Raw genomic sequence first — 25,350 nt, forward strand, 5'->3', positions numbered from 1 at the left:
GTGATGAAGGTGATGGTCATGGTGATGATGGTGGTGATGGTGGTGGTGGTGATGAAGGTGATGGTCATGGTGATGGTCATGGTGATGGGGGTCATGGTGATGGTCATGGTCATGGTGGTGGTGATGATGGTGGTGATGGTGATGAAGGTGATGGTCATGGTGACAGTGGTGGTGATGATGGTGGTGATGGTGGTGATGGTGATGAAGGTGATGGTCATGGTGATGGGGGTCATGGTGATGGTCATGGTCATGGTGGTGGTGATGATGGTGGTGATGGTGGTGGTGGTGATGAAGGTGATGGTCATGGTGATGGTGATGATGGTGGTGATGGTGGTGGTGGTGATGAAGGTGATGGTCATGGTGACGGTGGTGGTGATGATGGTGGTGATGGTGGTGATGGTGATGAAGGTGATGGTCATGGTGATGGTGGTGGTGATGACGTGTGTGTGTGGACCTGCCTGAACGGTGTACTCTCGTGAACACGTGCTGACAGAGGCACTTAGGAGTAGGTCTGGCTGCCTGAGTTGCACCCTCTGTTTGTGGCTTTGTGGTAAGGCCAGCTGCTCGCCGCTGCGTCTCCTCTGGAGCTGCAGCGTGTGTCGGGGGCCCTATTCAGACGTGTGCTTCCCGTGGGTCGGGCCCGTGGGAGCTGTGCAGGGAGCTGGTCTCCTGCTCCAGGCCCCCCATATTTGATGTCCTGACATTTCATGTAATTGCTCTGCTAGAGCCCACTTGGCACACTGAAAGCTACTTACAATGTCATGATAAGCCAGCCGGATCTCAGAATTACCTGGTGCGGCTGACGGAACACAGTGTTCCGCTTTGATGCGTGTGGCGTTTGACTGTGCTGCGGTTCCTCCTCAGGCCACGGGGCCGGCTGGACTCTTTAAAGAGGGTCTCCTCGCCCTGCTCATCTTCAGAGGCTGACAGCAGACACCTCTGTGCTGACTCAGCGTGGGTGGCACACTCCCTTGGTGGGTGATCCCTAACTCCCGTTGATCACTCTCCTCCTAAATGGCCAGCCGCTCAGCTTCTCGCACTGCACACCTAAGGGTTTCCTGGTTATTTTTCACTTGTCATCTGAAAAGTCTCCCTTTTGCATGAGAAGAGACAGTGTTAGCGATTTATTTTATTATTCCACTTTGAAGGTGGGTGTTTCTTACTGTAGTCACAGAGGCCCGTGGAAAGTCCCTCCCATTCATTAGTCTTTAACTTAATGAACACGAGCTTTTTCATGCCGCGCTTCCCTCCAGATAAGGAGACGAGAGCTGAGGGACGTCAAAGGGAAGACGTGTGGTGACCTTAGGGAGGCTTTCCTTAGCTGTTACACATCAGGACAGGCCGTTGGAGGAGTGCACAGCTTCCGCCTTCGCTCTGCTTGTTGGATATGGTCGACAGTCTGCACATTTGATTCCGTTTTCTCTGTAACCCCTTCCAGTGGGAATCCCTGCCTCGTCTACACAGGCAGGGCGGAGACCGGAGGGGTCTCTGCAGGGCACTCTGTATCCTTACACGATCGTGGCCCTCGTCTGTGGTGGGTCTTCTAGGCTTTGTGGCCTCACTTGCCCTGCGTGGATTGCATAAAACATCCCACCACCCGGTGGGATGCTTTGAGGGGCTGTCAAGGGCCCCAGGTTCCCAGATGTCGGGAGCTGACCTCACAAACTCCAGCCTCGCCATCAGTCACTGTCTGCTGGGCTCGGCGCCAACTCCTGCACCCACGTCCAGCACGCCCAGCCCTGCCACAGAAGCCCACTCGGACCCCAGCAGCTCCGCCTGCCCCACGCCATCCTGCTGGGTTCCTGCAGGAGCCCCATGCGGCCACCCTGTCTACCCTGTCTCAAGCCTGCAAGCCTCGTATGTTGTAAGTCAGTTGACGGCTCACTGCTCAGACCCGGCAGGGGCTTCTCATCCCGCTCAGCAGAATCCCGGGGCCTTGCTGTGGTTTGAGAACCTGTGAGCCCCCTGCGCTGCCGCTCCACTGCTCCGGGTCACCCTCTGGCCATCCTCTGTCCTTCCAGCCCCGCTGCTCAGGGCTTTGCACTCGTCTCCTCTGCCCGCAGAGCGTGTCCTCTGGGCGGTCCCTGGGCTCAGGACCCCCTCTCTGGGTCTCTGTGAGCTTTTCTCTGACAGTCCTGTCAGAGCATCTGCCCTTCCCACTGCCCTGGCCTCCAACTCTGGGTTATCATTTCCACAGCCCCATCAGCACCAGGCCCTTCCCTGGTGGCTCAGACGGTAAAGAAATCCACCTGCAGTGCGGGAGACCTGGGTTGGATCCCTGGGTTGGGAAGATCCCCTGGAGGAGGGCATGGCAACCCACTCTAGTATTCTTGCCTGGAGAATCCCATGGACGGAGGAGCCTGGCGGGCTGCAGTCCACGGGGTCGCAGAGTTGGGCACAGCTGAGTGACGGGGCACGTGCAGCACATCACCGCCAGGTGTGTGTCCTGCTTCGTCTGCTTTGTCTCTCCCACGATGGGCGAGCACTCTGTGGTAGCAGGGGCTTTGCTGACTGCTTTGCTCCTGCTTCCTGACAGACCCCTGGGCACAGAAAATGCACAGAAGCATTTGAGGAGGGAAGGAGAAGAGGGCAGGGCGGGGGGCGCCCTGCTCCTGAGCACCACGGTTTAGCTTGAGCCCCTGGGAGGCCTGGGTCTCGTGCTCACAAGCCTCCCTTGTGACCTGGCCTCTGGCAGCCTGAGAGCCCAGTGAAGGGATGCGTGCGGGCAGAAAGGATGGAGAGTCTGCTGCACGGGGAGCTGAGACCCCGGCCGCCTCCAGGGGGGCGGGCACCAGGGAGGCAGGGGACGTGGACACTGCCACCCGCCAGCCGGACGTGCCCGCGAGACTGTGATGCCTCAACTTCTCAGCTTTGTCCGTGGCCAGTTTGCTGCAGCCCAGGGTCTGAGCTGTTGCCCTGACCCTCTTGTGCTCCGTTCTCATTACGGTTCTGACATGGTCACCCCACCCGGCCGTGCTCCAGGTCTGGAGGTGGGGCCGTGGACGGGTGCTGGCCCACAGTCTGTCAGGAGCCAGGCGCACAGCAGGAGGGGAGTGGCGGGCAGCGGGCCCAGCTCCATCTGCAGCTCCCCTCGCTCCCTGTCACTCACATCACCGCTTGAGCCATGCCCCCGCCCCATCCATGGAAAACCTGCAGGAAACTGGCCCTTGGTGCCAAACTGGCTGGGGACTGCTGCGGGTGGGAGGGGCTGGAGAGGAAGATCTGAGAAGGGAGGCCGGCCATCAGCACGGCTCGGGGGCGTCACTGGGTCGTGAAACGTCCTCGCGGGGCACAGTTGGGGCAGGGCTCCGCCTTTTGTGCCCTCACTGGGATGGGCGCCACCCTGTGCCGACCCGGAGTAGATCCCCAGTGAGCCCGGGGGCTCAGCAACAGAGCATCATCCTGGGCCGCCTTTCCGGGTTAAGTGTGCATCCAGCAGAAACGCACGTTGGATCCAACACTTGTCAAGACCTCTCGTTTGTGGACTGATCCATTTCCCGCCGGGGTCAGTGTGCAGGATGCCGTGGTGGGTCCGGCACGCTCTGGCCCCTGGGGGGATGGCGCCTGAAGGGCCTGTCCTGTCCTCTGACCCCAGGCCGTGTGTCTCCTCCCCTCTTCACCCTGGCCGTGACCAGACTGAAAGGTGACGTGTTTGTGAGGTAGGAGGCTTAAGAAACCGCTGCGCGTTGTTCCTCTCGCTTTTCACTGTGCCTTAGTTTTTCTCTTGTCTGTAAAACAGCAGGGGCCCTTGTCAGTCCAGAAGAGCGGGACTCCTGACCCTGCCGTGCGCGGTGGGCGGGGTGGTGCTCACCTGGAGCCCCCATGCCGCTCTGTGCCAGGCGCACTTCTCTGTGTTTCACAGTGTTTGTGGGAAATGGGATGTGTTCTCCCCGTTCACCCCTGGAGGTTATTTCTGAGCAAGCGTTTGGTCCCTGAACGTTCGGGGGCGTCTGTGGGGCTGCAGGTAGGGCTGTGGGGGCAGGGCCTCCCCAGGGTCTGGGGCGTGGCCCCTGGGGCAGCAGCACCGGGAAGGCGTCCAGCTCACTTCCTTCCAGGGGGAGCTGTCTCGAAGCACAGGCTTTATTACTGTCCCGGCCTGGTGAGACCAGCAGGTCGGGAGAGGGTTCTGATGGAAGGTGCTGGCGGGGTGGAGGCAGGGAGCCACGGCGGGGCCTAGCGGTGGTTTTGCAGGAAGTGGGTGAGGCGGGCAGGGTTCGGGGGCGCAGGTCCGGCAGGTGAGAGTGAGCCCGGGGCTCTGGGGCACAGGGCGGCCCCAGCTGCTGGGACCTGGGCTGGGGCGGTCAGAAGGGCCGGCGGCCCAGGGGGGTGGGGCCTAAGTCTCTTTTTCAATAATGTGAAAATGAATGTCTTTCTTCCACTCTGGCGTTTAAAGAATATTTTTGCTGGGTAACTAGACTTCTGAATTTAGACATCTTCCCTTTCAGTGGTTCAAATGCGTCCCTCATGTATAAATGGCCCAGTGTGTAAGTGTGCATCACATCACGTGTGTCAGTTAACACGTGTGTAAGTGTGCGTTCCCTGTCACGTGTCACAGTTACGTGTAATTCTGCATCATGTCACGTGTCACAGTTACGCGTGATTGTGCATCCCGTCACATGTGTCACAATTACGCGCGTGTGTGTCCCATCACGTGTGTCACAGTTATGCGTGTGTAAGTGTGCATCATGTCACGTGTCACAGTTACACATGTGTAAGTGTGCGTCCCATCACGTGTGTCACAGTTACGCGTGTGTAAGTGTGCATCTGGTCACATGTGTCAGTTAACACGTGTGTAAGTGTGCATCATGTCACATGTGTCACACTTACGCGTGTGTAAGCGTGCGTTCCCTGTCACATGTCACAGTTACGCGTGATTGTGCATCCCGTCACATGTGTCACAGTTACGCGCGTGTGTGTCCCATCACGCGTGTCACAGTTATGCGTGTGTAAGTGTGCATCATGTCACATGTGTCACAGTTACGCGTGTGTAAGTGTGCGTCCCCTGCCACATGTCACAGTTATGCGTGATTGTGCATCCCGTCACATGTGTCACAGTTACGCACGTGTGTGTCCCATCACGTGTGTCACAGTTATGCATGTGTAAGTGTGCATCATGTCATGTGTGTCAGTTAACACGTGTGTAAGTGTGCATCATGTCACATGTGTCACAGTTACGCGTGTGTAAGTGTGCGTCCGGTCACGTGTGTCCTGCTTCCAGGGCAGGGACATGTCCTGGCCCCTGGGCGGTGTAACGTCTCGTCCACCTGGTTTTCTGGGGGGAGCCTGGCTGTGTGCTGCTCTTTGTTCCTCTTCCTGGAGCTGACCGAGGGCCTTGAGCCTCGGACTTGATGCTGGTCGTTGGTCCTGGGGGTGTGTGGGGTTGGTGCTGGTCCTGGGGGTGTGTGGGGTTGGTGCTGGTCGCTGGTCCTGGGGGTTTGTGGGGTTTCCCTTCCTCTGCCCCTCCCTCTCAGGTCCTGTCTCACCTCTGCTACCCACTGCCGTGCCCAGGCGCCAGGGTTCTCTCTGTCCTGCTGATCCCGGTCCTTCCTGCGGTCTGCCACAGACTCACTGGCCCTTGTTCCCCATCAGTCTGCCGGCGGCCTGTCCAGGGAGCTCTAGGCTTCAGACGCCCTGCTCCGCCCCCACAGAACTTCCGCTTGGGGGTCCCTGCTCCCACTCCATGGCTGTGCGCATCGTCCACCCGCCTGCTCCTCCGCCGGCCTCGCCTCCTTGTCCTAACGCTGCCCTTGCCTCTGTGTGTCTCCCTTTTGCGTGTCTGTTTAGAAGCTCGTGTTCAGATGCTGCTGAAGGACCTGCAGAAGCGCCCGGCCGGTGTGGACGGTCTGAGTGCCCTGGACGTAGATGAGGTGGTCCGCGCCCTCGCGATCGCGGTGCCGAGTGGGGGTGTGGCCGGGGCGCCGGGCGCAGCCGGGAGAGCTGGCAGACACGGAGCGGAGGTGAACGGCGCAGGGGCCGGGCTGCACAGAGACCGCGTGCCAGGTGAGCTCACACGCGCATGCATCTGGGCACGCGGCTGCAGGCTTGCCACATGGTGCTGCCTGCTTGCTGCTGGGAGGTGGGTCTGCAGTGACGACTTTGGTCCGTGTGACTCTGCCTCTGGACGCTCTCCTAACGGGCTGAGCTTGCAGGGCAGGCGTGTTGGAGGGTGGGCTGCGCTCTGGTGAGGGAGGGGAGGTGCCTCCGTGCAGGGGCAGGGCGGATGGAAGCACTTTGTGTGGGGTTTGTGAGTTAAAGTTAGAGTCAGATACTCCAATGGTCAAGTGAAAGGGTCTGTGCGAGGCTCACACCCTCCTCCGAGGGGCTCCAGCGAGAACGCAGAGACCCTCACACCACAGCACACACACATCCTTCTCACACACTCACACAACCCATATCACATACACAAACTCACCCACACAGTCTCACACACTTACAGATACCCCCCACCATATACACAGTCACACAACCCACATCACCCACACGCACAGACACACTCACCCACATACAGTCGCACACTCACAGAAACTAACCCACCATACACACACGCATACAACCCACATCACACACTCATACACAGGTACACTCACACACATATAGACACACACAAAGATGCACAAACTCACACAGTCTCACACACTCACACACACGCACACACAGAGACACTCCCTCACACCCCCAGCACACACACACATACACAAACACCCGGCAGCTCACGCACATGCACACTCATGCCCACTCACACACACTCACAGACAGCGGCCCGGCCCTTGGGGGTGGAGGGCTGACCCGGGCAGGCTCGTGTCCCCGTCTGGTCTGTGCCCAGGGTCAGGCAGTGACCCTGACCCCTGGGCGGTGCCCTGCACACAGTGGGCCCCAGGAGGAGCTGGGGAGGGCGCAGGCCCCCCTCTCGTGGGGGGACGGGCTCAGCTGGTGCAGGAGAGGATGCCCGTCGCTGTCTGGAGGAGGTGGTCTCGGGCGACGGTCCCTGTGCTGGGCTGGGGGGTCTCGAGGGCGGCCGCCCGGAGGAGCCACGCACCAGCTGCTGCTGTGTCTTTGGAGAAACGGCCACCGCAGAGAAGTAACGTGGCTGAAGGCGCCTCCAGCTGACGCGGCTGGGCCCGCACTCCGTCTCCCTCCTGTGACTGCTCTCTGCCCCACCCGGCTGCTCTCCCCACTCCGAGCAGACGTGAAGGAGCACCGTGACTCCCTGGCTCTTGTGTCCCGGCCCCTCAGCCGCCACCCCTGTGCCATGGCGCTTACGGAGGGCGCGCCGTCCCTGGTCTGTCGGGGGCGTCGGCGGTGGTCCTCACGCCGCAGCAGGACCCAGGCGTCCACCCCAGTGTGCAGTGACCTTGTGCTGTGTCTTCCACAGAGAGCAGACTGCGAGACGGCGACGAGGGACTCTACCGGGAGGTGAGGCCCGCCCGGGAGCTCGGGCCCCGTGCAGCGCGAGCTGCGTCGCCTGCGGTTCAGGAACATGGGGGAAATATGAGAACTCTTTTAGGAAAAAGATAGAAAAACCCTCATAATCTCAAAATTGAGAGAAATCATGAAGAGTACACACGAACTTGTATGTATTTTAATATATGCTGCTGTCTGTTTTCAGATGAGATGCTAATATGTATCCATTGTAGGAGTATGGAAAAGGCTCAATACAGGCAGCATGTTAATTCCCTTAGAACTTCCCACCCAGGGAGACGGGGGTGACGTCATGCAACAGCACCCCACACCCGCCTTGTCGTCAAGGCCGCCCTGCGTGTGCCGGTCACCGGGGTCCCTTTAATGGACATTAGCAGCCTCTGGATCCTTCAGACCTGTGCTGTCCACATGGCAGCCACCAGGCACGTGGGGCTGCGTGGACTCGAATCCACTAAAATTAAGTAAATAGAAACTCAGTTCCCCAGCAGGGCAGCTCCTGGTAGACGGGGGGTTGGGGGTGGCTTCCATCGTGTCCAGGTTTCCACAGCAGCGCTGGTCAGGACAGTCTGGAAAAGGCTGGACGTGGATGACACCTATGCACCATGGGGCCTGTCCTCCTGCTGAAGAGCCTTTGCTGGCCTGTCGTCGTCTTACGGACGCAGGAAATCTGTTCATAGCCAAGGGCAGTGCTGTGGCTCTAGACGCTCTGTTCTGTGGGTTGGAAAGAAGACCGTCTGGGTAGCGCTTCTCCACAGGTTGTGTTAGCGGATCCTAGCTCAGTGCCTGAGCATGAGTGGGGAAGAAAACACCCACGATTGTTCTAAATGTCCATCAGAAACACACCGTGGAGGGAGGTGTGGGGTCTGGGGACACGGTTCCTAATTCCAGTCACAGGGGACTAGGCCAGCGGAGCTCAGGGTCTCCAGACGAGATGCACACGGCCAGACCCTAATTCTGCCCCCTGTGGCCCTCAGGCCCACATACACGGCACCCCATCCCCTGAGCATCCAGGACAGACGGTCTCTCTGCCGCTCAGGGCATGTTCCCATGCTGGTTTCCTTTCCACCAGGTGAACCGTCTGGGTGTCCAACTGGGGGACCTCCTGCAGGGCCCTGGGTCTCCGTTCCTGCCTGCAGCCCCCCATCTCACAGAGCCCTTCAAGACGGAGAGCAAGAAGGGGGATGACGCCGAGGCCTCCCTGTCTTCGGAGGAGGAGCACGCGGGCGTGGAGAACGTGCGGAGCCAGACCTACTCCAAGGAGCTGCTGCAGAGGCCGCCGCAGGCACCCCCCGGCCCAGGCCTGCGGCTGCAAGTCCAGCCCCCCGAGGAGGAGTATGGCTACATCGTGATGGAAGATGAGTGAGTGGGCGGTTCCATCTCTCGTGGGCGTGATCTGGCGCTGCGGGCCAGGGACATGCCCTCGCTTTTCCGTGCTCACCTGGAGGCGGCCCCGCTCCTGCAGTGTGGGATGACGGTCGGCAGTCAGTCTGTCCCCTGGGTCCGTGTTCTGGGCGGGGACCCCAAGCCTGAGGTCAGTCCTCCACTAACAGCCCAGACAAAGCCCTGCAGCTCCCTGGCCCTGCCCACCCCCCCACCCCCCCACCCCCCCCACCCCCCCCACCCTGCCGTAGCTCAGGGCGTGGGGCGCCTGCAGGGCCAGAAGCCCAGCAGGGTGGATGGGCCTGGGGTGCCCAGGGCAGCGGGCAGGGTGGGGGCTGTGCCGAACGCTGGCTCCACACCCAGGAAGCTCCAGAAGCTTTACACCAACCGCATCCCAGGGTATGCGGCGCCCTTCAGGGGAAAGACGTGCCTCACGGCATTGATGTCCTGGCCTCGCCTTAGTTCTGACGGGAGCTTGACGCGGGGCAGGGTGCGGCATCACGTGCACAGCGAGCAGCGGGGTCGGGCTGTCCCCAGCCCTGTCGCTGATGAGTCTGACGTGGACGCCGTGCTGTGCAACCGTGTGCTTTCTTCAAGGGACGGGGGCAGTGTGTCCAAGGGGAAGCGTGTCTGTCTGTCTGCGTGCACAGGCGTGTGTACAGGAGCATGTTGAGGGGTGTGCAGGTGTGTGTACAGGTGTGCATGCAGGTGTGCACACAGCCCCACCTCGCATTGGGTCAGGGGTCGAGCGTCCTTCCGGGCTGACCCCCATGGAAGGGGCTGTGTTGGAGCCGGGACCCTCTCTGCTGACCCCGCCGTGGCCTCTGCACTCTTGCCTCCATGCGTGTTTGCTCTCGCTGCACCGCATGCAGCAGACCCAGCCCGGGTCAGAGCCAAACGGAGCTGAAGGTGCCGTTCTCGCCTGGGTTGGGCGTCGTCCTCGGGCTGTCATCTCCCAGGCCTTTTCTGAAGACCCGCCTGCCCATTCCGGCCTCGTCACCTCCAGACAGAGACTGCACTCTCTCTGCCTCCACTCTCTTTGCTCAGAACTGTTAGCTCCTGCTGCGTGTGTGAGAATCACGTGTGACACAGATACCCGGGGCCTGGACAGTGGTCCTGCCGAGGGCGCAGCTCCAGTTGTTGAGTCAGACCCTTCCGGCTGCCCGGTCAGACCTGTGCTGGGGGTTTCCATTTCGTGGCAAACCCTGCTGCCGTGTGCATGTGTGTGCTCTGTGTGTGTCCCTGTGTCTGTATGTTGTATGCGTGTTTCCATGTCTGTATGTTGTACGTGTTTACGCGTGTATGTGGACACATACGTTGTGTGTGTTGTGTGTGTCCCTGTGTGTCGTATGTATGTTTCCATGTCTATGTGTGTGCGTACACGTGTGTATACACGAGTACATGTGTGTCCCCGTGTTTGTGTGTCATGTGCGTGTTTCCATGTCTGTATCTGTGTATGTGTGTGCGTACACGTGTGTGTACACGAGTACATGTGTGTGTCCCCGTGTTTGTGTGTCGTGTGCACGTTTCCGTGTCTGTATCTGTGTGTGTGTGTGAGTACACGTGTGTGTCCATGGGTACATGTGCGTGTCCCCATGTTTGTCTGTCGTGTGCGTGTTTCCATGTCCGTATCTGTGTATGTGTGTGCGTACACATGTGTGTACACGAGTACATGTGTATGTCCCCGTGTTTGTGTGTCATGTGCGTGTTTCCGTGTCTGTATCTGTGTATGTGTGTGCGTACACGTGTGTGTACACGAGTACATGTGTGTGTCCCCGTGTTTGTGTGTCATGTGCGTGTTTCCGTGTCTGTATCTGTGTACGTGTGTGAGTACACGTGTGTGTCCATGGGTACATGTGTGTGTCCCCATGTTTGTCTGTTGTGTGCATGTTTCCGTGTCTGTGTCTCTGTGTGTGTGTGAGTACACGTGTGTGTCCATGGGTACATGTGTGTGTCCCCGTGTTTGTGTGTCGTGTGCATGTTTCCGTGTCTGTATCTGTGTGTGTGTGTGAGTACACGTGTGTGTCCATGGGTACATGTGTGTGTCCCCGTGTTTGTGTGTCGTGTGTGTGTTTCCGTGTCTGTGTCTGTGTATGTGTGTGAGTACACGTGTCTGTGTACGTGGTTACCTGTGTGTGTGTGTACCTGGGTGCGTGTGTGTAGTGTGTGTGTGTCCCTGTGTCTCCATGTGTCGTGCGTGTGCACAGCCGCTGGTGGAGCCACCGCCCGCTGCTCTGCGTGCTTTTCCTCCCGCCAGCATGTCCTGATGCTGGAGGACTGGTCCCAGTGTGGGTGCAGGGTTGCTGCTCTCTGGGGCGTGAGTGTGAGTCGTGAAAGTGCTGGAGGGGCCCCCGACCTCGGGAAGACTCTGAGTCTCCATGAACCACAGAGGACGGGATGGTGGGCTTCAGGGCGGGACCCTCCAGGCCGAGCGTCCTCTGCATCACAGGACGTCCAGAGTGAGCGGCTGGCACCTGGACACAGGGGGACCCTCACATCGGGCTCGCCGCTTGCTCTCACTGACTTTTGTGTAAGAGGGAACCGCTGTCAGAGGGTCTGTTCTCTGCATCCCGAGTCCATTTCCTTGGCTGCACCTCTGGGCCTGAGCACTTACTGCTCTGAGCGGCCAAAGTAAAAGACCATTGTTTTATTGTGGCTTCTTCTGCCAGGTGGAAGGTCTTTGGTGCAGACAAGAGCTCTGTGTCCTTAACTCGGTCTGCCCCAAGTGGGATGCTCACAGACACACGGAGTCTCCCCTCTGTTGTCAGATTATTGGGGATTTGAGGTTCTCTGGGGCGGGATTTCACCAGGTCTCAGCTTAAGCCTTAATGGATCAGCTATTAACTGACAAGAATCCGACACCATTCTTTTTTTTTTTTTTTTTTTTAATAGAAAAGGACTTTGTATGTTTGGTTGTTCACAAAAGGAGGAGCGTGGCGGGGAGCTTGCATTCTCTCTGAGGCTCACAGGGACCATGCCGCTGACCTCACTGCCTGCCTTGCCCTCACTCGTACATTTCCGGATGGGCGGGCAGGAGTCTGATCCTCCCCGTTTACGTTTTCACACTTGTCACAAACTGGGTGGATTCAAGACGTGTGAGGGGCAGGGTAGCCATCCCTGGTCCTCCCACAGTGATTTGAGAGTTATTTCAAGTCAGGCTGATGGCAGAAGACCACGGTGGACAGTGTGTGTAAGACAGAGAAGAGCCCGCATGCACGGCGGCTGAGCAGGCGCTGGGGCCCCCGATCCTGCACGGCAGCGACGCAGGTGCTGGAGCGCCGGCTGGCACGAGTCCTTCAGGGACCCCCAATCCTGCACAGGGGTCATCCCAGCTGCGGAGCCTGAGTTTGGGGAAGTGAACCCGTGGCCAGGAGCATGTGTAGAGGTCCTGCCCACCTCGAGTGGTTTGTGGATGAGGAAACCGAGGCATGGACCCTGTGAGCCCAGCAGCCTTCCTGTGGCTGCACTCCAGGGGCCCGGGAGGCGTCCCCACAGCCTGGGCTCAAGGACTCGGGAGCCCCGGTAACGGGACAGAGTCACGGGTCCCTGTCCGACTGGCTAGATGGGGGAGCAGGTTTGTGTTCCTCTTCCTCGTGCAGAGTTGAAACGCACACGAACAGGATGCTGACCCAGGCCCAGAGGCCCGGCCAGTCACCCACCCACTCCCCACTCTCCTGCTGCTCTGACACAAACCCCAACTATGGTGTCTCAGAGGCGTGCCGTGAAGTACCTCTAAAATAGCAGGATTCTTTCTTTCCAGCATACCGTGATGCCACGTCACACCTGGAAAGGAGCCCAGATCCCTTACTATCATCACACGTGGAGCCCGTTCCCATGTCTGTGTCCAGAACTTGTGTGTCTGCTGGGTGACCTGGGAGGCAGAGGAGGTGCCCCTTATCGGTGGCTCTTTGCTCTGCGGTGGCCCAGGAGCCATGGGCTCATGTTCAGAGGGTTCTAGAGCTGGGCTGGGCCTTGCAGGCTGCTGTCGGCTGGAATTCTAGAAAGAACTGGAGGATATTTCACGTTGTCTGGGCTCTAACCATGGTGGTCGGGAAAATGAGAAAACGCCATTAAAGTGCAGTTATGACAGTGTCCCTTGGGCCCCAAACTTTCCAGGTCAGCGTGGCCACATCTGGCTGCCAGAAGGTGCCAGGAGGAACGGTGGTGTCAGGGGCTCTTGTGGTCTCTGACCGTGAGCCCCCTGCCCCCATTGGATCCTTCTGCTGCAGCAAAGGTCTGTCATTGGGGTGGGGTGGGCACGGGACGGAAGCCCGGCCCGGCCCGCCAACCGGGCCTGAGCCTGGCCTCACCCTCTCTCTGTGCGTGGTCCCCACGCTGACTCCTGCCGGCGGCTCTGCAGCTCAGACTGGGAGCATGAGATGGAGCAGGCTCTTAGAGGGTTCTGGCGAAGTGGGAACCCTGTTCTCCTCTCGCTGAGCTGAGATGGTGGCAGGAGGGAGGTCACTGTAGACATGTGCGCCTGTGTGTGTGTCCCCAGTGTGCCGCGCTGGCTCCTGTGTCTGTTCACCCGCATCTGTCGTCTGCTTATCTGGATCACCTGTACCTGTGTGTCTACAGCACGGGCCTGTCTGTGCCGACACGTCCGCGTCTACATCTGCACCCCCACTCACACCTGTTCCTGCATCTACACCCGCACCTGTATGTCTGCACGCACACCTGTATGTCCACACGCACATATGTATATTTATACACATCTTTATGTCTACACATACATCTGTATGTCTGCACGCACACCTGTATGTCTACACACACATCTGTATCATCTCTATCTGTATATACACCTGCACCTCAGTCTGTGTACACGCACACCTGTATGTCTGCACGCACATCTGTCTGTCTGCATGCACATTTGTATGTCTACACACACGTTATGTCTACACACATCCCTGTGTGTCTGCACGCACATCTGTATCGTCTCTGTCTACCTGCACCCACACCTGCGTGTATCCACACCTACCCCCGTGTCACCTACATCCATATCCACATCTGTATCTACCCAGCCATCGGCTTTGCTGTTGGATTTCCATAATCATCGGGAAAGTTTAGCTTTTCATCTTCAGTGGTGCCCTGAGCATCCACGGTAATCCCCACAGGCCCTCACCCTCTCACCCCTGCAACTGATTTTTTGCAAAGTGTGGTCTGTGTTATAAATGGGCTGAGACTAAATCTGCAAAGTTAAGAAGTTTAAATTCCACTTCTACATACAAAAGAGTAGGAAAGAGGGAGAAAATATGAAAAGATGAGATTTTCTTTGCTGTCAAAATAGTAGTAAGTCTGCAAACGAATAATGAAGCCAGAGGGAAAAGGGAAAACGGAAAACACTCTGTCCTGAGATGGCAAGTGTCCATTGGAAGTGCTGGCCCGTGGTCACATCAGGGTCGGTTTCAGGCTTCCGATGCTGGACGATCCCCCTTGGGGTCGGGAGGCACAGGCGGGTGCAGAGGTGCACAAAGGCCCCGCGTGACCCTCCCTGGGCAGGAGGAGGCTGGGGAGGGCGGTGCTCCCCGACACGCACTCCGCAGTCTGGGACACACGGTGTGTCTGGATCGCATCGTCGTGGAAGCAGGTGAGAGTGACCCTCTCAAGAAGAAAAAGGTCAATTTCCTTTAGCGGTACAAACTCCTAACAAAGCAGGTGTAGAGGGAACATCCTCAGCACAGTAAGGGCTGCAGCCACAAACCCCGGTAGCACCACACTCAACGGGGAAAGGCCGAAAGCTTTCTAAGATTGCACTACTGCTGACTGGCTCTGCAGTTACCATGAGGCTTACATAGAGCGTCTTACATTCACAGGTCTGTGTAGGTTGATAGCAACTTAACTCTGAATGCATACAAAAGCTTTACATTTTTACATTACTCCCTTTTATGTTTTTGATTTCCATGCACTTTTTATAAAGATGACTCTAAGACATTTTGTACTTAGATTTGTATTAAGCATTTGGCAGATTTTTTTCCCCTGGAGAGTAAAATTGTTATGGAGACTATATTTGTGGAGAATATGTTTATTCAAATGTCCTATGGAGAAGATATTTACTAAAATTTTGAATATATTTATGTTGAGAAGCACAGTCTCATCTTGATGTTAAAAAATGATGTTGGAAAATAGCAGTTTTTTTCTTACAATTTTTTTTTTTTTTTTTTTTTTTACCTCTGAAGAGTTGATGGTTGTTAGCAGTCTTTTAGGAGAAGGCAATGGCAGCCCAATCCAGTACTCTGGCCTGGGAAATCCCATGGATGGAGGAGCTTGGTAGGCTACAGTCCGTGGGGTCTCAAAGAGTCGGTCATGACTGAGTGACTTCACTTTCACTTTTCACTTTCATGCACTGGAGAAGGAAATGGCAACCCACTCCATATTCTTGCCTGGAGAACCCCAGGAATGGGAGCCTGGTGGGCTGCCGTCTATGGGGTTGCACAGAGTCGGACACGACTGAAGTGACTTAGCAGCAGCAGCAGTCTTTTAAGGCTAATTTACTGAGTCGTTCAGGACTGTTAGAGACTCAGGTGAGTCTGCCTGTGTTCGGCCCTCATGGGAGTTCAGTTTGGCCCACAGGTTATCATGGGCTCACTCACCCCTGCTCTGAGAAGTGGGTCTTTGTTAGACTTCTGCAGGGAAGGAAGGTGGTGCACCCTGGAGCTGGAATTCTGAATTATCACCGTGCCCTCCACCTACATCCCTGTCCTTGTCAGAAGCATCACTCGTCTGCACTAGAGAGAATTCTTGTAGGTTAACGAAAATGCTAGCTACCTTGGAAGATGATTTTAAAAGATAAACATCATAATTTTTATAGAACAATCGGTGAATCCCATGAAAGTCTCATTTTATTGACTGATTTCAAGTATCTCAGCAAAAACGCTGGTATCGAGGCCGACTTGTTTTCGTGTTTTGTGATCCATCACTCAGTTAGTTTCCGACCTTTGGAGAATTTTTGAATAAACCGTGACATGTTCACAGTTGGGAAGTGAAGCAGCCGAAGCCCCGCCAGCCCTGGGATGCAGCACCCCCCGAGGTGGACGTCTGTGGGCGGGAGGGACAGACCGCTTGGAGGTGGATCTCATCTGTCTCAGAAGAGGCGGTGACACTAAGAAAAGAAGACGTGAGGGACTGCGGGAGCGGACGCGGTTCCGTCTGCTTGGGGTGGGGGAGCCTTGGGGTGGGGGAGCCTTGGAGTGGGGGGCGTGGTCTGGTGAGGGCGTGGTCAGTGGAGGGCGTGGTCTGGGTGAGGGTGTGGTCAGAGGGCGTGGTCTGGTGAGAGCAATGTCAGAGTGAGGGCGTGGCCAGGTGAGGGCGTGGTCAGAGGGCGTGGTCTGGTGGGGGCGTGGTCTGGTGGGGGCGTGGTCCGGGGTGAGGGCGTGGCCTGGTGAGGGCGTGCGGGCAAGATGCGTGTCTGCCCCACAGTCCCGAAGCTGACACACCAGGGTGCACTTGACCCTTTCAGTTTGTGTCTTTCTTTGAGGATTTACTGGTAGTGTGATCTTCGGCACTGAATTTAATTTCTGGAGTCTCAGTTTCCACCTCTTTCAAGGGAGGTTAATACAGGCCCTTCCTTCCAGGTTTGTTGTGAGCAATGAATGAGATAATTTCCATAGAATCCCTTGTAGTTGAGGGCGGAGAGTTGCTTTTAAGTTCTCACTGGTCTTAATGTTTCTGAAAAGACCCTGATGCTGGGAAAGACTGAAGGCAGGAGGAGAAGGGGATGGCAGAAGATGAGATGGTTGGATGGCATCACTGACTCGATGGGCATGAGTTTGAGTAAACTCTGGGAGTTGGTGATGGACAGGGAGGCCTGGCGTGCTGCAGTCCATGGGGTCACAGAGTCGGACACTACCAAGCGACTGAACTGAATGTTTCTGACCCTCAGGTCATGGTCCCTAGTCTTTGTTTTGAGAATGGCCTCAACACTCCCCTGACAGACTTGGATTTCCTCATTTTGACCCAGTAGTGATCTAGGCTGTGCAGGGGTGGGGCGGCTGCCATGAGAATGGGGTGTGGCAGCCTCTCGCATGCTTCCTGTACGGGATTACGGGGCCCTTTCCCCGTTTTGCTGATGTACAGGCTCCCCAGCACACGCCTCGCTTAACGAGCAGGCTGTCTCAGGAAGGAAGAGGGGCCTTAGAAGGGAGGCCCCGCCAGCTCTTGACGGTGACCCTTCCTGCCCTGACGGCGTGGCAGGCGGAGCACCCGCTGCCACTCCCGCTCCGACCTCTGACCTCCGGCTGCTAGAAGCGCGCCGTCTCTGTTCCAGGCGGCAGGCGTCCAGGAGACCCCGCGGCAGGTGTCACAGTCGGGCCCTGGAAATTACAAGTGTCCGTCCAGTGATTTTTGAGATTGACTACAACTACTTTCTAAGGAAGTTCAGACCATGAAGTGACAGATGATGGCCACGTAGTTTAAAAACAAAAGAGAAATAATTGCGCGCTGGGTTTGAGTACAGTCGACAGCCTCTCATTTGTCTGACTTGAACAAGAATGGGGCCACCGTTGTCACGAGCCATTTGCCCTGCTTGCCCTGACAGTGCAGCAGGAGGGGCTGAGGTGTCCCCCTGCAGCTCCTGGGAAGTGTCTGTGTCTACAGGTGTGTGTGTGCACACCTGGGGAGTGGCCATGTCCGCAGGGGTATGTGTGCACACCTCGGGAGTGACTTCAGGGGTGTGTCTGTGTGTGCACACTGGGGGATGTCCTTGTCTACAGGGGTGTGTGTGTGCACACCTTGGGAATGACTGCAGGGGTGTGTCTGTGTGTGCACACCTGGGGGATGTCCTTGTCTACAGGGGTGTGTGTGTGCACACCTCGGGAGTGACTGCAGGGGTGTGTCTGTGTGTGCACACCTGGGGAGTGTCCTTGTCTACAGGAGTGTGTGTGCATACCTTGGGAGTGTCTGCAGGGTCGTGTCTGTTTTTGCATACCTGGGGAATGTCCTTGTCTACAGGGGGGTGTGTGTGCACACCTTGGGACACACACCCGGGGAGTGTCTGTGTCCTCACGCATGTGTGTGCACACCCGGGAAGTGTCTGTGTCCACAGGGGCGTGTGTGCACACCCGGGGAATGTCTGTGTCCACAGGGGCATGTGTGCACACCCAGGGAGTGTCTGTGTCTGCAGGGGTGTGTGTGCACACCCGGGGAGTGTCTGTGTCCGCAGGGGTGTGTGTGCACACCCAGGGAGTGTCTGTGTCTTCAGAGGCGTGTGTGCACACCCAGGGAGTGTCTGTGTCCGCAGGGGTGTGTGTGCACACCCGGGGAATGTCTGTGTCCGTAGGGGCGTGTGTACACACCCAGGGAGTGTCTGTGTCCTCGGGTGTGTGTGCACACCGGGGAGTGTCTGTGTCCTCAGGGATCCGTGTGCACACCTGGTGCATCCGTGGCTGTCCTCAGTTGCCGCCTTCTGGGCTCAGCCCCACCACAGAGCCAGGGCTGCAGCTGTGGTTCTGTTCAGGGCAGCCGGTGGGAGGACTGTAGGGTAGCCACACATGCAGATGCACCACTTTTAAAACATTCTTATTTAAAACCTGGTGACATAAAAGCCTGTGGAGAGTGTGTCTGGGAGGTTTGGGGGTGTCATCCATCCTTGTTGCGTGGGTTCCCAGCCCTGAGGGTTACTCACTGTCTCAGGAAGCAGGATGGTGGGGGTGGGGGGGCAGTCCCCCATCGCAGAGGGACCAACCTGCTGCTCCCTGGGCCCATCTCACTCTCCAACACACCCATTCGCACTGTGTTGCTCCTCTTACTGGTTTAAAGTGCGGTGATTCATCCCGGCTGGAGAGACACTTGCTCCCAGCTGCCCCCTGCCCCACCCCAGGCCGAATAATGGAAATACAGGCAGGGCGGCTCTTGGATCAAAACGGGGTTGGGGCGCGGAGTCCCAGGGGGTGCGGGGTCGGGTTCCTCAGAGTGAGGGGGCGGGAGGGGGCGGGGCCCCATTCCTCGCAGTGAGGGGCTGGGGTCCGGGGTCCCCGTTCCTCACAGTGAGGGGGTGTGGGGGTCACGGAGCCCTGTTCCTCGAAGTGAGAAGCCCACCGGGTAACCCTGCCGTCTCCCCACAGCTCCCTGAGCCTGGACGAGGGCACGCAGGCGCTGGAGGGCGTGGCGCGGCTCCTGGAGGTGCCAGCGGGCGTCTTCACGGACGTTGAGTGAGTGCGGGTGGGGCTCGGGTGGCTCCTCCTTCTGAGTGTCCCTCCAGCAGGTTACCAGTGGGGTGTGTTCACTGTGCCACAGAGGCTGGTGCTGGAGGAAGAGAGGGGAGCATCTGGGGGGTCCGGTTAGCTCTGTAAGCGCAGCAGAAACCCGAGTGTCAGCAGGAGGGCGATCCCTAGAGGGCCCCGCTGACCCGGAACTCCCGGGGGCTCTGGATGGTGGGGCGGGCCCACCGCAGGTGTGCCAGGGCCTGGGGAACCACTGGGGCTCTGGATGGTAGGGGCGGGCCCACCGCAGGTGAGCCAGGGCCTGGGGCTGGCACCTGCAGTGTGCAGGCCCCAAGGAGTGGGCCCTGAAGTCCCCGAGTGCCCCAAGCCCGCCTCGCCCTCAGTGGGCTGGGTTTTAGAAAGAGCTGGTGACACGGAGGCCAGGGCTGGCACGTGACAGGTGCGTGGGTCTGGGGCCCAGCCCTGTTTCCTGATGGGACCGAGGCTGGGAAGAGCGTGAGGGGCCGTCGGAAATGCACTGGGGCCCGGGGCTCCGGTGGGAGGGGCGGGGTCTGTGGGATCCAGGGGGCAGGGGGGGGGGCCCTGGGGCTCTGGTGGGAGGGGCGGGGTCTGGGGGATCCAGGGGGAGGGGGGCCCTGGGGCTCTGGTGGGAGGGGAGAGGCAGGGCCACAAGGGCTCCAGGGGAAGGGGCGGGGTCTGGGGTCTCCAGTGGGAGGGGAGAGGCGGGCCCCAGCACTTCAGGAGGTGCAGTTTTGACCTGGTGCCTCCTCTCCGGCCCCTCACCTTGCTCTGCTCCTCACTTCTTGGCTCAGTCCCTCCCAGACACACCACCTCCAAGTCTGGGGGTATTGGGAGTTTTCCCGCCTTCAGAGGTGGGCTGGTTATCAGCTCAGCTCTTTTGTAAATACCACTTGCTGGGGTCTCTTTCTTGCTTGGTGAACGCAGGCCTCCTGCGTCCCCTGGGGGCCACAACGACGCCACTGCCCTCTTTCAGCCTCTGTCAGTCTTGGCCACAGCTCAAGGTCCTACCCCGAGGCCTCGCCCTGCCCTGGAGCCCCGAGCCAGCCCGCACATCTGTGCCTCGGGAGCCCGGGTCCTGCCCAGTTGATGCGGGGCCGGCACCTCTGGGTCTTTAATGCTGCACGCGTGTGGGGTGCATGTGGCATCCCAACGAGTCCTGTATGTCGCCCCCAGGACACAGCACGTGCGGGTCCACAGCACCTGCAGGGGTGACCGGGCAGGGCCCTGGAGGGGACGACCGCACGGCCGCAGGGGGTCTCTGCGTCGCGTTGCTGGCGCGGCAGATCGTGGCTCCTGGAGAGGTGTGGAGGGCGCCGCTTGGAGCGCTCTTTCAGGGCTGTGTTTCTGTGGAAGGACTAGTTATGCTTAATATGTTTTGTTAATGGCTCTGTAGCTGTCAAGTAAATTCCATTATATCTTACTACATCATTAGAGGCCATTAAGACGCCAACGGCATGCCGCTGTAATTATGCCGGCAGATGCCCGGCCACCGCTCTTATGGTTTTATAATCGAGTCCCGGCTGTCGATGGTGCCGATGGATGCGCTGCTCTGGGCTCTCGCCGGGCGGGTGGACAGGAGGCCGTCTGCTTACCGGATCCCCAGCCCGGGCCTTCAGCTGAGCCCGAGGCCAGCCCGGGCGGCCGGCGCTGCCTCAGCCTGACCGCTCCCCGAGTTTGCAGCAGGCCAGCAGGGTGCGGTCTACTGTCTGTGTGGTGTCCTGCGTGGTAGGAGGGCAGTTCCTGAAGACAGAGCGGGAATTCACCACCGGACTCGTCGGGAGGTCTCCTGTGTGCAGGCCCAAGGCTCCCTCCTGCAGGGGCCCGGCCCCCACCCTGCCCCTCCCTCCACGTGAGGACCCCTGGGGGAGGGAGGGTCCCCGAAGTCGAGTTTCAGTTTCCCGCTGCGGGGTCTGTGCTTATTTGCCCCTTATTGTCTCCCTGGCTACTTGAACCACCTCCCGTTTTACAGCTGAGCCTCCGGAGGCCTCGGAGCTTAAAAGGCTCAGCGGGGTGACAGGTGGTGACCTGGGACACGGACATGCAGATATTTATGTGCAGAGACTCCATGTGCCCACCCAGAAGAGCAGGTGCGGGGAGAGAGCCCTGAACTCACGCCGAGGCCAGCCGGGAGGTCGGATCTGCCTGGCACGGCTGGTCATCTTTCCTTCCTTTGCTGACGCCAGGGCAGAGCTCGGCCACATGGGGCTGGGCGGTCAGAGACGCGGAACCTCCCTTCACGGCATGCTGGGCTTTCCACGCTGGGCGGTCCCAGGGTCACTGTGTGCATGTCCTAAGGCCAAGTGTGCAGCATCCCAGGGTCACGTGTGTGCACGTCCCAGGGGCTTGCACATGGTGTCCTGGAAGGAAGGAAGGAAGGAGGGCGGGCCGTGGTGCTGCAGGTGAGGACAGGTGAATGAACCGCATGCTCTGTCTTTCGGGAACTAGGAGCGTCCACTAGATCTTCAGAGAACACTCTCAGCACCCAAGGGAAGGTTAGGTTTGGGGGGCCCTACTTACCTGGGACTCTCCAGATGTAGGTTAGAGTAGAAATGTCACCTCACTGGTCACCAGAAGAGCAGCTATCCTGAGGGCCCTCCTGGTGGCAAGGGCCACTGGCGTGGTTCCCGCTCCTGGCACACCAGCCCCTGCGGCGTGTCCAGGGGGTGACGGGCCAGGAGACGCGGAGCTGGGGGAGTCCTGATGGAAACAGCCTCCTGCCCCCCCAGACAGATCAGTTGTTTAAAAACGGACTCACTTTTCAAAGTCATGTTCAACAAAGTATTTAAAATGCTTTGAACAGTCTTGATAACTCCTGGCAAGCAGTCCCCTGCCAGTTATTTTTATACTGAGTAGTTCTTAAAGATTTCAATAAGTTTTCAAGAGAATTTTAAAAATACTTGTCTCTTTCCTGTCTGTTCTTGGCTTCTGTGGCTCCCTGGGGAACTGACTACTAAAACCTGTTTCCATAACAATTTTCTTTTTCCACACAGGAGTGTCTGCTGGTTACTGTTGGTTTATTGGGGTTGATTTGAATTTTTTTGTAAGAGCCCTGCCACATGTATTTCTAGAGTAGCAGAGCCTGTGGGCAGAGCCCCTAGGACCCAGGGTGGCCCTGGGATGTGTGGGGTGCCTGAGCAGTCCTGACGCCTCCTCAACGGTCTCTTCCAGGGTCGAGGGGCCAGCAGTGACCTTCAGGGTACGCGCCAACGCCCAGAATGTGACCGCAGCGGCGGCGGCGAAGGCGGCAGGTAAGGCTTCTGCAAGCGCTGTGCTGGGCACAGGATGCCCAGGTGTAGCACAGAGTGACTGTTTCAGCCAGCCTCAGCCAGTCCTGTGCGTCGCTAAGCATATAAACTACTTTAACGGAATTGACACTTCCTCCCAGGGTGCAGTGCAGCGCGGGTCCTGGGTGACTGAGGGACAGTTCCTGGCAGTTGAGGTGTCGTCATATTGTGTCTGTTAACTTAAAGTTTCTTTGTCCACTGACAGTAAACAGGCATAAAACAGTGGTAATGCCCCCTTTAGAGGAACAAACCCCAGGCCGTCTTGATCTCGGTCGCTGCTGGCTTGTACTTGCAGGGATTCTGGGGCCCTTGGTGGCGCTTGTTTGTTCAGAGTGATGATTGGGGGCCTCCCAGGTGGCGTTGGTGGCACACATCCCACCTGCCAATGCAGGAGACACAAGAGATGTGGGTTCCATCCCCGGGTGAGGATGCTCCCTGGAGGAGGAAATGGCAGCCCGCACCAGTATTCTTGCTGGAGGATCCCACAGACAGAGGAGCCTTGCAGGCTACAGCCCATGGAGCTGCAAAGAGTCAGACAAGACTGAAGCAACTTAGCACAATGATTCTGGGGACAAGAATTGTCGGTTAAATAATTCCTTGCACAGTTGTACCAGTTCCCATAAATCTGACAGATCTGCCTGTGGAGACTGAGCCTGCTCCCAGGCTTCATTCCACTGCGGGGGTGGAGCTCAGGGTGGACCGACCCGGCCGGGCAGTCTCCCCGTCCAGCAGAGCAGCCAAGCGGGCCCTGGGGAGCGGGCAGCAGACTCTGGTCTGAAGTCTCTGCACCCAAGTGGCCACGGACCCCCTCGCTGCATGGACTGGCTTCATGCCCCTCCTTCCTCAGTACAAGAGGTTACTGAATATGCTTGAGTGGACTGGCTTCATGCCCCTCCTTCCTCAGTACAAGAGGTTACTGCATATGCTTGAGACCAAAACAAGCATCATTGTTTTACCCAGATATGCACTAATCGTTCCGTGAGTGGCAGTTCACCCCAGTACTGGGAAATGATACTTTCAGAACTGGATTTGTTGGAACCTAACGACAATATGAATGGAACGAAATGAAATGAAATCTTTTTATCTTTTTAGATTTGTGACCATGTACTTGTGACAATGGCCTTTCATTATTTTGTCGCTCTCTGGGGGAAGTGAGGTTGACTGTTTGAAACCTGGCGTCTTGGTTTTGTCTCATGTGTCCGTGTCAGGCGTGGAGAGGGAACGGCACCTGTGGCTTGAGCGTTGTCACGGCCTCTAAACTCAGATGTCTACATCACACCAGCGTGCCCGTGAGCCAGCGTGGGGTGCCGGCCGCCGTGTGTCCTGCAGGCCCTGCAGGCTGGGCAATGACACCTGTAGTTTTAAAAACGTGGCTCCTTTTTATATTTTAAGTACTTTCATGATGTTCTGAACGTACTTGATGCTATAAGGGAAGGACTACAGAGAATTAGCCTGTGACCACAGGATCGTAGTATTTGGTGCTGAAATACCAAACTGCACAGTCAGCTTGACCCCCTCCGACTTGCGGGCATGTCTGTGGTCACTGGCAGACGAGGCCTTCCACCGGTACAGAGTCCACACGGGGGTGGACTTGATCCCATGCTATCAGGGAGGTTAGAGCCCTGCTCGGGAGGTTCCTGATATAAGTGGATTGATCCCATGCTGTGAGGGAGGTTAGAGCCCCGCTCGGGAGGTTCCTGTGATGACATGTGGTGCTGCTCCCTCTTCATACTTATATGATGATGAAATTGCTTCTGTTTTGAAAGACTTGAAGGCGCTTCTGTAATGAGGCTCCTCTCTCATCCTCAGCCCCAGGCAGGTATTGGGGCTCCTTGTTCATGTCTTCACCACTGCTGGAGCCCCCGCGGAGCGGATGGGGGGACGGAGGCCACTGCTGGAGCCCCCACGGAGCAGATGGGAGGGGGACGGGGGACCTTCAGGGCTGGGGCCTCACTTTCCTCCTGGAATCCTGGTCAGGTGTTGGATGCCGTCAGGGCCGAGGGCTGTCCATGGGCCCCGTCGCTCTGGACCGAATGCTGACACAGGTGACCCTGTGGAGGGGGAGGTGGAGTCGGGGACGGCAGTGGGGACCAGCTCAGGGCTCCTGGAGGTCAGGCCCGTGCAGGTCCTGGGCGCTGCAGCCCTGCCGGGGCTGGGCACACGGACCCTGGCTGGCACGCCTCGGGCCCAGTCACGTGTGGGTGCGGAACTGGGGCATGGGGAGGGGCTGGCGTAGCTTCAGGGTGTCCACGCCAAGGATGCTGAGCCTTGCTGTCTCTGAGGGCCCAGGCGTCTCCTGGAGATGCCTTCAGTCGAGGCCAGTCCCCCCCTTAGGGATCGTTCGTCGGTACCAATGTGGTTCGGTCGCGCCAGGCCCTGTGCGGGCCGGGGTGTGCTGCGGTCTGACCGAACAGAGACTCGGCCCTGGTGAGGGTGCAGCCCCGCGGGGGAGGCGAGGAGAGGGCAATGTGGAGCATAAAGCGACACCGTGTGGCTGGGGACGCAGCGTGCGCTGTGTGTGATCGGCGAGGTATCAGTTATGCGAGGGAGCCTCACACGTAACATCACGTAATGTAGTGACGCTGTTCCGTGACTGCACAGCGTTGCCCGACGTGCTGTATAACACGTGGAGAGTGTGGCACGGGGCGTGGCGTGGCGTGGCGTGGCGAGTGGCAGCGTGCGGTGGTGAAGCACGGGGCCCTGTGCTGTCGTGTGGCGCCCATCGCATCGTGTCAGGACACGGAGAGGGTTCTGAAAAGACACCAGGCCACAGTGGGCCTGGACAGATGCCGGCCAGCCGAGGCCGGGGCTGCCAGGCACCGGGGGGCTGGGGCTGCGCTGCTCGGGGACACGGCGGGGAGGCCGGGTCAGGAGGCTCAGGGAGACGGTGGGGAGGCCGGGTCGGGCGGCCGGGGAGACGGCGGGGAGGCCGGGTCAGGAGGCTCGGGGAGACGGCGGGGAGGCCGGGTCGGGCGGCCGGGGAGACGGCGGGGAGGCCGGGTCAGGAGGCTCGGGGAGACGACGGGGAGGCCGGGTTGGGCGGCCAGGGACTCGCCATGCTGGGCTTGGGCCCCCGGGGACGAGCAGCC

The 25,350-nt window shown here is 58.4% G+C and overlaps 1 protein-coding gene and 1 long non-coding RNA gene across 3 annotated transcripts in view; one reads left to right on the plus strand and one right to left on the minus strand.

Annotated features, from left to right (window-relative positions):
• Positions 1 to 25,350, plus strand: part of PTPRN2 (protein tyrosine phosphatase receptor type N2) — a 607,146-nt gene that overhangs the window by 230,602 nt on the left and 351,194 nt on the right. For both annotated transcript variants that reach the window (XM_086394674.1, XM_086394675.1), the window contains exons 7-11: positions 5,785 to 6,000; positions 7,373 to 7,413; positions 8,489 to 8,778; positions 18,858 to 18,944; positions 22,146 to 22,225. In XM_086394674.1, coding sequence (XP_086250800.1) covers positions 5,785 to 6,000; positions 7,373 to 7,413; positions 8,489 to 8,778; positions 18,858 to 18,944; positions 22,146 to 22,225 — 714 coding nt within the window. The remainder of the gene's footprint in view (positions 1 to 5,784; positions 6,001 to 7,372; positions 7,414 to 8,488; positions 8,779 to 18,857; positions 18,945 to 22,145; positions 22,226 to 25,350) is intronic.
• Positions 20,337 to 22,152, minus strand: LOC147373363 (uncharacterized). Its single transcript, XR_015161826.1, has 3 exons — positions 21,495 to 22,152; positions 21,091 to 21,334; positions 20,337 to 20,717 (listed from the first exon to the last, which is right to left on the minus strand). It is a non-coding gene; the product is annotated as an uncharacterized LOC147373363 (long non-coding RNA).

The sequence above is a fragment of the Bos grunniens genome, chromosome 4, assembly GCF_055505025.1.
Source record: "Bos grunniens cultivar Pamir isolate PY7600 chromosome 4, Bosgru_T2T1.0, whole genome shotgun sequence".
Taxonomy (NCBI): Eukaryota; Metazoa; Chordata; class Mammalia; order Artiodactyla; family Bovidae; genus Bos; species Bos grunniens.